The sequence below is a fragment of the Muscardinus avellanarius genome (assembly GCF_963383645.1).
Source record: "Muscardinus avellanarius genome assembly, chromosome: 1".
Lineage (NCBI taxonomy): Eukaryota > Metazoa > Chordata > Mammalia > Rodentia > Gliridae > Muscardinus > Muscardinus avellanarius.
Genome location: NC_137786.1, coordinates 234,697,793 through 234,714,226, shown reverse-complemented (window position 1 = coordinate 234,714,226; position 16,434 = coordinate 234,697,793). Strand labels below are relative to the sequence as shown.

Sequence of the window (16,434 nt, the reverse complement as noted above, 5' to 3'; positions counted from 1 at the left end):
AAGTACTTTACTACCACTGAGCTATACCCTACCCCCTTCTTCTCACACACACACACACACACACACACACACACACACATTTTGCGGTTTGGGGTTTGAAACCCAGGGGCATTCCACCTCCGACTTATAACCTCAGCCCTATTTTTTATTCTTTATTTTGAAACAAGTCTCACTGAGTTGCAAAGGGCCTAAGTAGCTGAGGCTGGCCATAAACCATGATCCTCCTTTCTCAGCCTCCTAAATGCTGGGATTACAAGCGTGGGCCACCACACCGGCTTTTATTCTTATTTATTTATTTATTTATTTATTTATTTATTGGTGGTACTGGGGATGGAACCCAGGGGCTTTCTACCCCAGGGTACACTCCCAGACCTATTTTATATTTTTTATTTGGAAACAGGGTCTCTTAAGCCAGCTGAGGCTGGCTTTGAACCTGCGCGATTCTCCCGTCTCAGCCTCCCAAGCGCGGGGATTACAAACGTGCGCCACCACGCCCGGCTTATTCTTTATTTTGAAATAGGGTCTTGCTGAGTTGCAAAGGGCCTCACTAAGTACCTGAGGCTATCCTCGAACCGCGATCCTCCTGTCTTGGCTTCCCAAATGCTGGGATGGCAAGTGTACACCACCACGCCCGGCCCCTCCTTCGTATTTTAAAGCCACCTTTTAAACAGGGCGAGGTGGTGCGCGCCTCTAATCCCAGTACTTGAGAGGCTGAAACGGGAATATTTCAGGTTCACCACGAGCTTCGCTTGGCAACTTAATGAGGCCCTCTGCAACTTAGTGAGACTGATTCAAAATAAAATAAGAAGTTGGGCTGTGGGCGTAGCTCAGAGGTTGAATGCTCCTGGGTTCAAGTCCCAGTGTCTGTCTGTGTCTGTCTGTCTCCCTGTCTCACACACACACACACACACACACACACACACACACACTAACAGCACAGCTGGAGCCCCCCAACTGGTAGCAGACCAGGCGCCTCCCCCACCAGGCTGTAGAAACTTCAGCACACGTGCCGGGTCCTCCTGCCGGGTCCTCCTGTTCTTTCATTAGCCATTGGGCAGAGGCTTCCTGGGAGCCAAGATGCGCAGGCGCAGCACTAGCCAGGCCCCAGGCCCGGCCAGGACCAGCGCCCCGCCCTGTGCGGCCCACGGCCCCTCCCCCAGCACCAGGACGCTGCTCTCCAGTGTGCCCGGTGCACCTGCCTTCGGAACCCTTTTCAGAAAGCACAGGTCTTCGTGTCAAGCAAGGGGCTCCCGCAGGTCTGGTTTGCTGGTCCCAGCTGTCAGGTACGAGGTGTGCGTTTGAGGGTCCCAGCCTGGCCTCAGTGGACAGCGGTCGTGGGCCGGCTCAGTGACAAGGCCAGGCCAGGCCCGGGCGAGTCCTGAGTTCAGTGCCCCTGAGCTGCCATGGCGCCACCCTGTGTCCATGGGCAGTAACTGTGACCAGCACCCGGGCCGCTCCGGGCACTAAGGACCTGAGATGGGGTCCGCTACATGCTGGTGCTCAACAGTATTCAAACGTGTGTGTGTGTGTGTGTGTGTGTGTGTGTGTGTGTGTGTGTGTGTGTGTGTGTGTGTGTGACTAGGGATTGAGCCCAGGGGCATCTACCTCCAAGCTACACCCCCAGGCCTATTTTATTTTTTATTTTGAAACAGGGTCACACTAGGTCAATGAGAGTCTCACCCCTTGCTGAGGCTGTCCTCTAACCTGTGATCCTCCTGTCTCAGTCTCCCAAATATTGAGATTACAGGCGTGCACCACCACGCCTGGCTCTAAACCACAACTATGACCAACATTCCAGGTCCATAACTACCACCTAGACCCTCTCCCTGGGCCACATCCCACCCGGATGCTCATCTGTCCTAGCCACCTTGGGCCCTGTCCATCCGAGGGGGGCATCCCCAGTAGACGCTCGCGGCCTAGCCCCGTCGCTTCTTCCTGGTGCCCGCTGGGGGCTGCGCCAACTCACCCACCACCTTGGCCACGTTCACGGCCTTGAGGCCCATGAGGTCGGGCAGCTGGTCGATGATGACGTCGCGCGTGGCCTGGACCTTGTGGACCCGCTCGATGCTGCGCCGTTGCCAGTCTGTCCAGTAGATGAAGTCCCCCAGGAGCGTGAAGCCGAAAATGTGCGGGAGCTTGTCCTCCAGGAGGGTCCGCCTCTGCGTGCCGTCCACATTGATCACCTGGGGGCGGCAGAGACCCGGGGCTGGGTGGGCAGAGGGAAGCTGTGCCGCTGAGAGCCAGCCCTGACCCTGCCTCGGGCCTGAGTCGCCCCAGAAAAGATGGGTTCAATTCCCGGGAGACGCCACTTCACCTACACCTCACCAGGTCCCATAACATGCCCGGTGCCACGGCTTGCTGGGGTGCCGCAGGAGTGATGGTACATCCTGGGCTGACAGAGCGGAGACCCGGCTCCAGGACCCGCTGCCGCCCCACCTGGGTGGGGATACTGTGTGAGGAGAGGTGAACAGGACTCAGAGCAGGTGAGGCTCCCCCGTCAGGAGCCTGGGGATCGATTAGTAATGCCTGCCGCGGGTACCACAAGGGAGCTCCACAGAGGACGTGGGAACGCTGGGCGACTGCGGGACCTGGGCTATTCCTGAGCTCAGCTCCTGCTCACTCGGAACCCGACAAACTCTGAGCGCAACTCCTCTGCTACGTCTACACCGGGTCCAAGTCACTTCCCTCCCCATTTACTCTGAGGTGGAAAAGCGAACTCTTGTTCTTAGAGATTTTAGAAGCAGTCACCACAAAAGCTACAGCGGACACTCTCAAATATAAGGTGTCAGCTGGGTGTGGTGGAACATGCCTGTGAGCCCAGGACTTGGGAGGCCGAGACAGGAGGATCTCAAGCTTGAGGCCAGCCTCGGCAACTTAGCAAGACCCTGTTTCCAAATAAAAAATTCAGCTCAGAGGCTGAATGTCCCTGGGTTCAATCTCCAATACTAAAACCAAAACAAAACCCCTTAAGACGCTTTAACAAGCTGAAGCACACAGAGCGAGACGGGACTCTGATGATCTGAAGTCCTGAGAAGCTGCAACAAGCTCCGGGGTGTCGGGACAGGGTGAAGCGGAGACCAGGCAGGCACAGCAAGCCTCAGCAGGCCTGGGAACCAGGTTCTGTTTCCAGCTCGTCAGAAAAGCTACAATAGCCAGGCGTGGTGGTGCACGCTTCGGAATCCCAGTATTTGGGAGGCTGAGACAGGAGGACCATAGGTTCGCAGCCAGCCTCAGCAGCTTAGTGAGACCCCGTTTCAAAATAAAGAAGAAAATAAGTCTGGAGGTGTAGCTCAGAGATAGAAGGCCCCTGGGTTCCATCTCCCCATTACAGAAGGAAAGAAAGAAAGAAAGAAAGGAAGAAGGAAAGAAAGAAAGGAGAAAAAAAGAAACTGGGTGTGGTGGCGCAGGCTTGCAATCCCAGCGTTCGGGAGGCTGAGACAGGAGGATCATGGTTCGTGGCCAGCCTCAGCTACTTAGCGAGGCCCTTTATAACTCAGTGAGACCCTGTTTCAAAATAAAGAATAAAAATAGGGCTGGGGGTGTCACTCGGAGGTAGAATGCCCTGGGCTCCATCCCCGGTGCAGAGAGAGAGGAGAGAGAAGCTACAGATGGTCTTTATTGGCAGTGAAAACATCAGGCGACTGGAACGCGCTGAGCAGAAGAGACTGCTCCCTGTGGCCGGACAGCGAGGGTCAGAACTGCGGGGCAGCTGGGGAGGGGCAGCTCCCCCGCGGCAGTGCCGGCGCGCTGTGTCCTTGGGCGAGTCCTGTACACATGAACCTCAGTCTCCCCACCTGTAACCGAGGGAACGGACACTAGCCAGGTCACCCAGCCTGGAGCCATTTAACAGAAGCATTAAGGCCACTCTCCAGGGGCCGCAGCAGCAAGCAGATGCACTCCGCTGGCCTCGCCCGCAGCTCGGAGTTCAGGCGCACCCAGCCGTGCAGCAGAGGGTGGGTGCTGCATGCCCGGGTCAGTGTGCACCGGGCTCCCGGCTCCCCTGCGCCCCACAACGAGGGCTGTCGGTCAACACCAACACCTCTGCAGAGAGCAGCTGGGATGCTGTGCTTGAAACCACAGACGATGGGCCTTGGCCCCGGGCCTGCAGCTGGGAAGAGGCGCAGCCCCCGGGGAGGCAGGTCTGACCGGTCTGGCCCAGCCCTTTCCTTCCTAGACTCAGGAGAACCCGGGCTGTGGGGACTAGAGCTATGGTACATGGATACTAGAAAAAAAATACCCATACCTAGAATAAGAAAGGAGTCAAGGAGCCGGGCATGGTGGCGCACGCTTGTAAGCCCCGCGCTTGGGAGGCTGAGACAGGAGGATCGCTCAGGTTCGAAGCCAGCCTCAGCAACTTAGTGAAACTCTGTTTCCAAATAAAAAAAAAAATTAAAAAAAAATAGGTCTAGGAGTGTAGCCCGGAGATAGAAAGCCTCTGGGTTCCAGCACCACCAAGAAAAAAAGAAGTCAAGGGTGTACATGTGTGTGCTTGTGCGTGCATGCGCGTGTGGGTGTGTATGTTCTAGGGGACTGAACCCCGGGCATTCTACCTCTGAGCTACTCCCCGGGCCTCTTTACTTTTTGTTTTGCAAGTCTTGCTAGGTTCCGAACGTCTCACTCTGTTGCTGAGGCCAGTCTCGAACCTGTGACCCTCCTGCCTCTCAAGTACTGGGATCACAAGTGTACGCCACCCCACCGCAAGCTGGTACTCAAAGTTTGTTGTGTTCTGTTTGCAGTACTGGGGATGGAACCCAGGGGCATTCTACCTCTGGGCTACACTCCCAGCCCTGTTTTTTAGTCTTTTATTTTTTGAAACAGGGTCTCACTGAGTTGCGAAGGGCCTCCCAAGGTAGCTGAGGCTGTTTGCCGGTTTGCGAACTGGATCCTCTGGTCTCCGCCTCCCGGATGCTCGGATTACGAGCGTGCGCCACCACGCCAGACCTTCAGAGTTTTTTTTTTGGGGGGGTGGTAATGGGGTTTCTGGAAGCCCTTCTACCTCCGCGCTACACTCCCAGACCTATTTTTACATTTTTATTTGGAAACAGGGTCTCCTAAGCCAGCGCGTGCAGCCTCTAACCACTAGGAAGCTTGGCGGGCGGAAGGGAGAGAGGAACAGGCCCAAGTGTCCCCCAGAGAGCCAGTGGCCCCTGGTCATGTTCACAAATGAAGCTGCACTTGGTGGCGCCTAGGACCTGCCAGGTCACAGAAGCTGGGGAGAGGGGCTGGGGGCCCCACAGGCGGGGGGGGGGTCCCCAGCAGGTGGGCTGAGTGGGGGTGACTTCCAATCCCGAGGGCTCTAGATTTGGCGGAGGGCTAAGGAAATTCCCAATTCCAAGCCTGCTCACGCAGGAATTCCTGGCCCAGGAGGCCAGAAGGCAACAGCAGAGACAGGGGAACCGAGACCCACGCGGCCCAGGCCGCTCAGGGGCAGGTCCCCAACACCGCTCCAACTGCCTGGACGAGCCCAGGAGGCAGGGAGGGAGCCTGGGGACACCTCCCAGTGGGGGAGCAAGGGGTGACCCCAGCCACACCCGGAGCCACCAGCGACCCCTGGAGCCACTGGTGATGGCCACCGGCTGAAGGCTGGGTGGACTGCTGCGGGGGGCTGGCCTGGGCCCTGATTTCCAGGACCAGGACGGCCATCACAGGCCAGGGTAGCTGGAGACCCACCTGGAGAGGCCGCCGCGCCTCACCCGCACCCTCCGCTCGGCCAGTCCGGCCTGTGTGCCTCCCGGTTCACAGAGGGATGCGCTGCCACAAAGCCCTCCGTGGGCGGGGAGCCGGGTGCCCCTTCAGAGGGCCAGTGCGCCCCTGCACTGGGCCCTTTTCTTCCGGCACCTGCACAGCATTCTGAGTCCGCCATGCACAAAACCACACCTAACGAAGTCCCTCCTCCCAACCGCAAGAGACAAAACATCCGCCTTGGGCACGTGGTCATCTTTGGACACGGCCTCCCAGAACCATGACGTGGTTCAAAGCACCTCCTGTCTCTTTCATGCCCTGGGGGTCCGTACCTTTCTTCCCCCACTGAAGCCCAGCTGCGCTTCCAGGTCAGCAGGATCCTCTTATCTCAGCGGCTCCCTACATCGCAGCAGCTGTCTGGCTGGGGCTGGGGCTGGTAGCTAATGCCAAGGTCTCTGGAAGACGCACCCAGGGGCGCACGGCCTATTTACGAAGGGCCCCGGTTGGAGCCTGGGACGCTAAGGGTTCCGGAGGCACCTGCTGACTGAGCAGTGGCGAGCCCCCAGCTCTCAAGTGAGAGGCGGGTCCACCGCAAGGACACGAGGGAGCTCCCAGAATCCTGCCCACGTCAGCAGCCTGGACCAGGGCATCGCATTACCGAAGAGATGCCACTCGGGCTTGCTCCCAGGCTCAGCCTGGACGAGCGCCACGACTCTCAGGAGGAAAAGAGCCCCGGCAGAAAACGCGGAACCGGCCACGTCCAGGTCCACCGTGCACCTGCGTGGCCCTGGGGTGAGGGGTGGCGCACCCGGACCCCACAGCTGCCGCTCTGGACTTGCGGGCACACACTGGCGTGCCTCGGCCCCGCCTGGCAGTCCCAAAGTGCATGCCGCCAGAGCCGCGGGAAGGGACAAAGGGACCTTTGATCGTGCAGCTTGAGAACACTTACGTAATTTCTTCCCCTCTCTAAAACAGAGTGTTTAAGCAAATTAAGGGCTCTAAGGAGGGCTGGACCCCGGTGGGGTGCCCAAGCCTTCCCAGGTCCACAGGATCGGAGACTCCCACCCACCACTGCCTCCTTTCCAGGTCTCTGGCAATTAGCTCCGGGGAGTCAGGTGACCTGTTAGGCAATGAGCTTGCTGCGTGCAATGCACCCGGATCAGCTCTTTCAACCCTGCCCAACGACTGCCCGTCCCACAGGCAAACACCTGGGTGGCTTCCTCCTCCCCTGCCCGCTCCTTCAGTGTTCACAAGATGAGGATGTCAACGCCCCTCCCCTCCTGCCTTCGACTCCTCCCCCTTCAGTTTGCCCATGACCACAGCTAGGGTGCCTCTTCCCTTCAGCAGCCGATGCTGTCCACAGGGCTGCCTCCATGTGGACTGTTATTAAAAGTAGAATATCAGCCGGGCGCGGTGGGCACGCTTGTAATCCCCGCGCTTGGGAGGCGGAGACAGGAGGATGGCGCAGGTTCGGAGCCATCCTCGCTGGCTTAAGAGACCCTGTTTCCAAAAATAAAAATAGGTCTGGGAGTGTAGCCCGGAGGGAGAAGGGCTTCCAGGAACCCCAGTACCACCAAAAAAAAAAAAAAAAAGTAGAATATCAAAACATGGTGCTCAAGTCACGGCGACAGCACAGACCCGGGCAAGCGCCGGCCATGGGGCAGCTCTGGGAGGCCTCTGCCCCCTCCCGGGAGGGACACCGGATTCTCCTGGCTGCACTAAGGCTTTCTAACTTCCCAAGGACAGCACAGAGATGTGGATTGGGGGCTGGGGTGTGGCTCAGTGGCAGAGCTTGTCTGAGAGCCCTCATTTAATCCCCAGAATTGCAAAAAAAAAGAGAGAGAGAGGGAGAGAGAGAGAGAGAGAGAGAGAGAGGGAGGGAGGGAGGGAGGGAGGGAATAGACCCTGGAATTCTTCCTTTACCTTGAAATCACTCTCCTTGCATTAAAACTCTCGCTACCCCAATCCCGACCTCCCGATACAGCGTGCCGCATGCATCCACCTGTTCTATTTTATGTATTTATTTTTTGGTGGTCCTGGGGTGGAACCCAAGGGCTTTTCTACCTCCGGGCTACACTCCCAGGCCTATCTCATACTTTATTTGGAAACAGGGTCTCCCTAAGTGGCCGAGAGCCTCACTCAGTAGCTGAGGCTGGCTTCGAACCCGCGCCATCCTCCCGTCTCCGCCTCCCCAGCGCGGGGATGACAAGCGTGCCCGCCGCGCCCGGCTTCATCTGTTCTACGTGCCTTCGCTTCGCACTTCGCTGACCCCATCTGAAACGCAGCCACACCAGGGTCCCTGACCAGACCTCAGAAGCCGAGGAGCCTGCAGGAAGGGGCTTAGCCGCTTTACTCTGAAGCCAGACTGCCTGGAGACCCCCGGCTTGTCCCTGGACCTCAGCTTCTCTGCAAATGGAGACCACATGACTTTTAGCAAACCGCCGTCCAGGGAGGAGCCCATGGCAAGAGGCTCAAGGTCATCGCGAGTCATCAGGGAATCGCAAACCCTCAGCACAAGAAGCCACCGCACGCCCGCTAGGACGCCACAAGGACGTTTTAAGTTGAAGTTTAAGATTACAGGTGGCGCACGCCTGTAATCCCAGGACTCAAGGCCGGCTTCAGCAACTTAGCCAGACCCTATTTTGAAATAAAAAGGGTTGGGGTGTAGCCTGGAGGTAGAAGCCCCTGGGTTCAATTCCCAATACTGTACCCACAAATAAAAATAATAATGAAACAAAAAATATAACAAACTAGGCCTGTAGCTCATTGGTAGAACATTCCTGGTTCAATCCCTAGTACCACACACAAAAAAACTGTAGTAATGGAGATTGCACCCAGGGACATTCTATCTCCAAGCTACACCCCCAGCCCTGGTTTATTTTTTTTTAATTTTGAAACATGGTCTCACTAGGTTGATGAGGGTCTCACTACTTAAAGAAGCTGTCCTCAAAACCAGGAGCATTCTGCTTCCAAGCTACACCCCCAGCCCTATTTTTTTTTTTTTTTTTTTTTTTGGTGGTACTGGGGTTCCTGGAAGCCCTTCTACCTCCGAGCTACACTCCCAGACCTATTTTATACTTTTTTTAAAATTTTTGGAAACAGGATCTCTTAAACCAGTGGGGCTGGCTTCGAACCAGCGCGATCCTCCTGTCTCTGCCTCCCAAGCCGGGGATTACAAGCGTGCCCACCACACCCGGCCCCGGCCCTATTTTTTATTCTTTATTTTTGAAATAGAGTCTCACTGAGTTGTGGAGGGCCTCATTAAGTAGCTGAAGCTGGCTGTGAACCTGCAATCCTTCTGTCTCAGCCTCCCAAATGCTTGGATTACAAGCAGGCACCACCACGCCCGGCTTGAAAAAAAATTTTTTAAGCAAATAATTGTAAGAAGTCAGAGCAATTGGAACCCTCACACACTGTCAACAGGAATGCAAAATGGTGCGGCTGCCATGGAGACAGTTTAATGGCCTCCAATAAGTCAAACACAAAATGACCATATGACCCAGCAATTCCGCTCCTAGGCAGGTACACCCCAAGGATGTGTGTGTGTGTGTGTGTGTGTGTATATATGACAGTCACACAATGCTGTGAACGTCCCGGATGCCACACTGCCGCCTTGGCGTGGACGGAGCGACCCTGGAAGGGCCTGCCTTCCAGCTCTCAGGCCCAGGGCCAGCAACACCTTCCTACTTTACTTTTATTATTTTGGAGGGTTACTGGGAGTATATAAAAATATATACATATATATATATATACATATATATATGTATACACACACACACACACACACACACACACACACACACACATATATTTTGTGTGTGTGTGTGTGGTACAGGGAGTGGAACACAGGGGCTTTCTACCTCCGGGCTACACTCCCAGGCCTATTTTTTTGTATTTTATTTGTTTGTTTTTGTTTGTTTGTTTTTGCGGGTCTGGGGATGGAACCCAGGGGCATTCAACCTCTGAGCTACAACCCCTGCCCAATATTTTTTTATTTTGAAACCGGGTCTCAATGAGTTGCGGAGGGCCTCACTAAGTAACTGAGGCTGTCTGCGAACCGCGATCCTCCGGTCTCAGCCTTCCGAATGCCGGGATTACAAGCGTGGGCCACCACGCCCGGCTTATTATTATTATTATTATTATTATTATTATTATTATTTTATTATTATTATTTGCAGTACCGAGGATAGAACCCAGGGGTATTCTTCCTCCAAGTGATACCTCCAGCCCTATTTTTTATTCTTTATTTTGTTATTTATTTATTTTTCTTTTTGTGTGTGTGTGGTACTGGGGGTTGAACCCAGAGGCTTTCTAACTCCGGGTTATACTCCCAGACATTTTTTATATTTAGAAACAGGGTCTCACTAAGTTGCTGAGAGCCTCACTCAGTAGCTGAGTGGCTTCGAACCTGCGCGATCCTCCTGTCTCCGCCTCCCAAGCGCAGGGATTACAAGTGTGCGCCACCACGCCCGGATTATTCTTTATTTTGAAACAGGTTCTAAAGTTGTGCAGCGCCTCACTAAGTAGCTGAGGCTGGCTTCGAACCTGTGATCCTCCTGTCTCAGCCTCCCAAGTACTGGGATTACAAGCGTGCGTCACCAGGCCCAGCTTTTTTTATGTTGAAACAGAATTTTGCTAAGTTGCTGAGCAACAACTTAGCAAAACCTGCAATCATCCTACCTCAGGCTGGCTTCAAAGTACTAAGATTACAAGCATGCATCACCATGCCTGGCATTATTAATATTAAATAAGGCCATTTATAGGAAACCCCCTTCAGGAAATAGCCAAGACTTCAGCTCCTGGATTTTCCATGGGAAGGGTCTCTACTTGGCCTCCCTCAGCCCCGAGTTCTTTTTCTGTGAGGCATTCCACCTTTCAGCTACACCCCCAGCCTGATTTTTTATTTCTTATTTGGAAGTAGGGTCTCTCTAGGTTGTTGAGAGTCTCACTACTTGCTGAGGCTGGCCTCGAGCCTGCGATCCTCCTATCTCGGCCTCCCAAGTACTAAGATTCCAGGCGTATGCCTCTATGCCCGACCCAGCCCTGAGTTCTCGTCACTGACAGTGCTGAGAGGACACCCGCTGAAAAGCAGGGCCTGAAGTCCTGGCGCACAGACACACGGCTTGTTCGCAAGTCTGCCCTCTCTGCAAGCTGGCCCCATGGTGATGTCAACGAGAGGTGGAAACGGACACAGGAGCGCTGTCCAGAAGGGTCACTGCTCCGAAGCCAGGTGCCAAAGTTAGGGACGACCCTACAATGTGACAAAGCTGACGCTGTGCCTGAGAGCGTGCGGCAGGGGTCTGCGGTGAGCAAGAGGCGAGTTGCCAGGGAAAATTAACCTTAGGTAGCCGGGCTTGGGAGCCCATGCCGCTCATCCCAGGACTTGGGAGGCTGAGGCAGGAGGATCGCAGGCTCAAGGCCAGCCTCCACAACTTAGCGAGGCCCTGTCTCAAAAGAAAAGTTAAAATTGAACTGGGAGCCGGGCGTGGCGGCGCACGCTTGTCATCCCCGCGCTTGGGAGGCTGAGACAGGAGGATCGCACGGGTTCGAAGCCGGCCTCAGCTACTTAGTGAGGCTCTCAGCAACTTAGTGAGACCCTGTTTCCAAATAAAATATAAAAAAATAATAAATAAATAAATAAAATTGAACTGGGGGTGTAGGTCAAAGGCAGAATGCCTCTGGGTTCAATCTCTAGTACTGGAAGAAAAGAAAATATCACCTTTCTGAGGATTCCATTTGGCCATAGAGCAGAACACAGACATGGACAGATTCCCACACTAACAGGCTGCGGGCCAGGCCGGGGCCCGGGGACAGTCGGCAGCGGGCCGCGGCGCGCCTGTCTCACGTGGCTTCTTGACCCACAAACTCCCGGGGCGCGGCTCACCTCGATTCTGTCCGTCTTGGCGTCTCCCCAGTAAAGCTTGCCCTCCTGCAGGTCCAGAGCCAGGCCGTTGGGCCACCCGAGGGAGGTGTTCACCAGCACACGCCGCTCCCGCCCGTCCAGGTTGGCGCACTCGATTTTGGGGTTCAGCCCCCAGTCCGTCCAGTACATGAGGCTGGAGAAGAAGCAAGTGTCCGTGACGGCGGCCGTCTGTCTCGGCCGCATCCCCGCTTCCTAGTGCGACACCTCCTGGGGCGCCCTGGGCCTCGCAGGGCCGCAGGCTCCTCTGCCGTGCGTGAGTGAGTGACGGGGCACCCCACGTCTGAAAGAGCTGCGCCAGGGCCGCCTCGCTCCCAGCCCCGCCCCGCCGCCCCTTGTGCCGGGCCGCTCTGCCGGGACCCCGTGATCTTACACGCCTGCCTGCTGGCCCAGCACCCTGAGGTCTGCAAGCTGGCCACATCTAGGCCGCAGGCGTCCGGATCTGCTCCTCACAACCTCCTTGGAACCCAGGGCATTCTACCTCCAAGCTACACCCCCAGCCCTATTTTTATTCTTTATTTTGAAACGGTCTCACTAAGTTGCAAAGGGCCTCACTAAGTAGCTGAGGCTGTCCTCGAACCGCGATCCTCCTGTCTCAGCCTCCTGAATAAGTGCGCCATCACACCCGGTCAGAACCCCTTTTTTGTATATGGTACTTGGGATTGACCCAAGGGCCTTCTACCTTTGGGTCCCTCCCATCTCTTGTTTATTTGTATTTATCTTCATCATCATCATTATTATTATTATTATTAATTATTATTATTATTTTGTGTGTGTGGTACTGGGGATGGAACCCAGGGGCTTTTCTACCTCCAGGCTACACTCCCAGACCCATTTTATATTTTATTTGGAAACAGGGTCTCACTAAGTTGCTGAGAGCCTCACTCAGTAGCTGAGGCTGGCTCTGAACCTGCGTGATCCTCCTGCCCCAGCCTTCCAAACGCTGGGATTACCAGCGTGCTCCACCACGCCCAGCTTTTATTTCTTATTTTGAAATGGGGTCTAAGTTGCTGAGGGCCTCGATAAATTGCAGAGGCTGGCCTCGGACCTACAATCCTGTTCCCGTGATGACACACACGTGCCATCGCACCCGACCTGACCCACACTTCAAAGCCTGGAAGCCCCCAGAGCAGGCGTGCGCAAGCCTGCCCTGGCACCTGCGGTCCCGCCCCAGCCTTACCCCATCACGGGGTGCAGCGCGATGGCTCGGGGCTCGTCCAGGTCCTCGGACACCAAGATCTTGCGGGACGTGCCGTTGAGGCGTGTGACCTCGATGTGGTCGGTGCCCGTGTCGGTCCAGTAGAGGTTGCGGGCCACCCAGTCCACCGCGATGCCGTCGGGGTCGTTGACCTCGGTGTCGACCAGCGTCTGCGCGCCCGAGCCGTCCAGGCGGGCCCTGCGGATGGACCGCGCCTCGTCGTCCGTCCAGTACACGTGGCCCTCCAGCGGGTCGTAGTCGATGGCGATGGCGTGGCGGATGTTGTCCACCTGCAGCACGATGTCGGTGAAGTCCGGGGTGTCCAGCGAGATTCTCCGCAGGTCCGTCCGCCGCGCCAGCAGCAATACCTCCTCCGCCCCTGGGGAGACAGAGCGGCGGGTCAGGGGTCAGGGGTCAGCAGCCCGTGGCAGGCACGGGAGACCGGGCTCACGGTGGGCACGGGAGGGTCTCGGCCCGGCACCCAGGGAACAGCACCAGGCCCGTCCCAGCACCCATCATCGCCAGAGCTCAGTGAGGTGGGCCGTGTTTGTGTCCTTGTTTTTTGTTTGTTTTTGTTTTCTGTTGTTTTGCGGGGTCTGGGGTTGGAACCCAGGGGCATTCGACCTCCAGGCTACACCCCACTGCCCTATTTTTTATTCTTTATTTTGAAACAGGGTCTTACTAAGTTGCGGAGGGCCTAAGTAGCTGAGGCTGTCCAGGGACAATCATCCTCTTGTCTTAGCCTCCAAATGCTGGGATTACGAGTAAGCTTACGCCACCACGCCCACCACGCCCGGCTCTTTCCTTGTTTTATAGAAGAAAAGAGCTGAGGGACAGAGAGGTTAAACTACCAACTGAAAGCCACCCAGCCGGGCCACCTGTCAAAGTCACCTGGGTCAGCGCTCTTCTCCCTGCCCGCCTTCTCCTGACTACAAACCAGCCCCAACCAGAGTCCTGCTGGGCCACTGGGCTCTGGATCCCACTTGTTGACCCCATTCCAGCTGTTACAGCTGTTCACCTTCCCTGGCTCCGCCCCATCCTCCCACCCACCTAAGAGACAGCTGCAGACCCGGGGCGCCCAGGGGGCGGGCCTCCCAGCCCCACTCTGCGGCCCCTCCCAGGCGGGTCCAGGGACACCTGCTGAAGTTCAAGGAGCAGGGAGATGGTGGGAGAGCCTGATTCTAGGTCACTGTCAGCTGTGCCAAGCACTAGCCCGGAATTCAAGGGCCTTTCTTTTTTTTCTTTTTTTGTGATACTGGGGGTGGAACCCAGGGGCTTTTCTATCTCTGGGCTACACTCCCAGACCTGTTTTATATTTTATTTGGGAACAGGGTCTCACTAAGTTGCTGAGAGCCTCACTCAGTAGCTGAGGCTGGCTCTGAACCTGTGCGATCCTCCTGCCTCAGCCTCCCAAGGCCTTTGACAGGCCAGGTGACCAACAAGTCAAGACATATCTCCAGGGTGACCCAAGGGCTCTGTAGGACGGGGACTTTGTGCTGTGGCTCAAAAGTGTGTTGGGAGCACTGGGCAGTGTGTACCTGTCGCCCTGGGCACCCCATCTGTGGGCCCCCATGTGGGAAGCCAGGTCCAAGTATTCTCTGGGTCTGTTTCCACCGCCCTAATTTGCAGAAACCAGGGTGTCCCTGCTGGATCCCAGCCACAGAATCAGAACCTCACGTAGACTCGGGGGCCCCAGACATGTCCCCCGACCCTGCCACACACGCCTCTCAAAGCCCAGCCTGGAAGCTGGGCCTGGTGGCACACACTTATAATCCCAGCATTTGGGAGGCTGAGAAAGGAGGATCGTGGTTCGTGGACAGCCTCAGCTCCTTGGTGAGGCCCTTTGCAACTTAGTGAGACCCTGTTTAAAAAAGTAAGGAATAAAAAATAGGGCTGGGGGTGTAGCTCAGAGGTTGAATGCCCCAGGGCTCCATCCTGTGCCGCAAAAATAAAAAAGCTTTGGCTGGGCCGTGGCTCCCGCCTCAGAGCTGGGTCCCCACCCACGCGAAGGACCCACAGAACTGCGACCATCACGGCCACAGGCCATTTCTGGGGATCTGGGGACAGTGATCAGCTCAGGAAACAGAGCCAGAAGGGACTGGGGTCTCGCTCACACCCGGCTCCGGGCCAAGACGTGGCCTTCGAACTACGGCCAGTGCCCAGTGCTGGCTTCCTGCCTCAGCGAGCCCAGGAACCCAGAGTCATTCCAGGCCCCAACCCGGATATAAATGGAGGCAGGGCCTCCTGCCGCACGCCGAGCTCATGGACATGGCCCGATTCCTCCACTAGAGGGCACGCGTGTGACAGCAACAAGGCAGAACCCAGGCTGGGGAAACTGAGGCAGGCAACCGGGCAAAGGGGGCAGCGGGCAGCACTGGAAAGGTGGTGCCCAGTGGCGACTGGAGCCCCTGAGACCTGAATTCAGATACGTGAGAGGTGTACCCAAAAGATCCGATTTGGGGTGTGTTCCCGGGGAGGGGAGTGTAAACCTCAGTGGAGTTTCTTCCCCCGGGATGCACCACGTCCTGTTGACATCGATCTGCCCCTCAAGGCCCAGGCTACAGGCTGCGCCCGCTCTTTGGAATGCTGCTGCCCCCTGTGGAGAGGCTGCCCCCCCCCAGTTGGCCCGCTATGAATTCTGGCACAGGCCCTTTGCACCGCACTGAGCCCAGAGCAGGGGCTAAACTCGCCATTGCAAAGCATCTCTGCCTCCTGGGACGAGCAGAGCGCGCTCGGGACAGACCCCCCCGGCCCTGAGCCTGCTGTGTGACCGTGGCCAGTGCCTGGCTCTCTCCAGGCTTGTCTCATCAGCCAGACCCGATAGAAACGCAACCCTGAGCTGCTCTGACGTAAACCAGAGGCCTTGGAGGGTTCCAGCTTAAACTGCAAACACAGGGGCGGGGCGCTTGTGGGAGCCTCCAGCATGGCCGGGAAGAGCTGTGTCCCAGGGGCACCTGTGCCCGTCTCCAGAGAGGCTGCCAGCTCCTAAGCTGAGGACGAGGGGCGTGTCGGCGCCCGCCTGACCTCCAGCAGGGACTTCAGGAACACAGGTCATCGCGACCTAGTGAGAGCCCGTTTCAAAATCAACAATAAAACAGGACCGGGGGTGTAGCTCAAGGAAAGATGCCCTTGGGTTCAATCCCCAGTACCATGGGGGGCGGGGGGGGGGAGAAATAGGGTCTGAGTTGCTGAGGCTGGCCTGGAACCTACGATCTCCTGTCCCAGGCTCCCAAGTGCTAGGGTGATGGGTATGTGCCAGCATGCTGGGCTCCCAGTGATATCTTTAAGTAGCTACTTTAGGCCCTAGACCAGCTGTGTGGGCAAAACAGACACAGGGTCGACCCCACGAGGCCCCAGGACACGGGGCAGAGACGGTGGCTGAATGAGACCGTGGAAGGATGCGTGACCACAAACTCCAACCGGTGCAGTAAAGGCTGGGGGGTGGGCGTGAAGGGGGCTGCTGAGGCTGGGGTCTGCTCTGGGGCTCCAGAGCCTCGGTCAACCAGGCGTGGTGATGCATGGCTGTAATCCCAGTACTTGGGAGTCTGAGACAGGAGGCCTGAAGGTTCAAGGACAGCCTCTGCAAGTAGTGAGGCTCTCAGCAACCTAGCCAGGCCCTGTTTCAAAACAAAAC

General features: G+C 56.5%; 1 protein-coding gene across 2 annotated transcripts in view; it reads right to left on the bottom strand.

The window, feature by feature from the left end:
• The window catches only part of LRP5 (LDL receptor related protein 5), a gene marked incomplete at both ends in the record, with an annotated part of 101,777 nt that overhangs the window by 33,582 nt on the left and 51,761 nt on the right, over nt 1-16,434 (bottom strand). For both annotated transcript variants that reach the window (XM_080717297.1, XM_080717298.1), the window contains 3 exons: nt 1,967-2,183; nt 11,567-11,738; nt 12,783-13,179. In XM_080717297.1, coding sequence (XP_080573423.1) covers nt 1,967-2,183; nt 11,567-11,738; nt 12,783-13,179 — 786 coding nt within the window. The remainder of the gene's footprint in view (nt 1-1,966; nt 2,184-11,566; nt 11,739-12,782; nt 13,180-16,434) is intronic.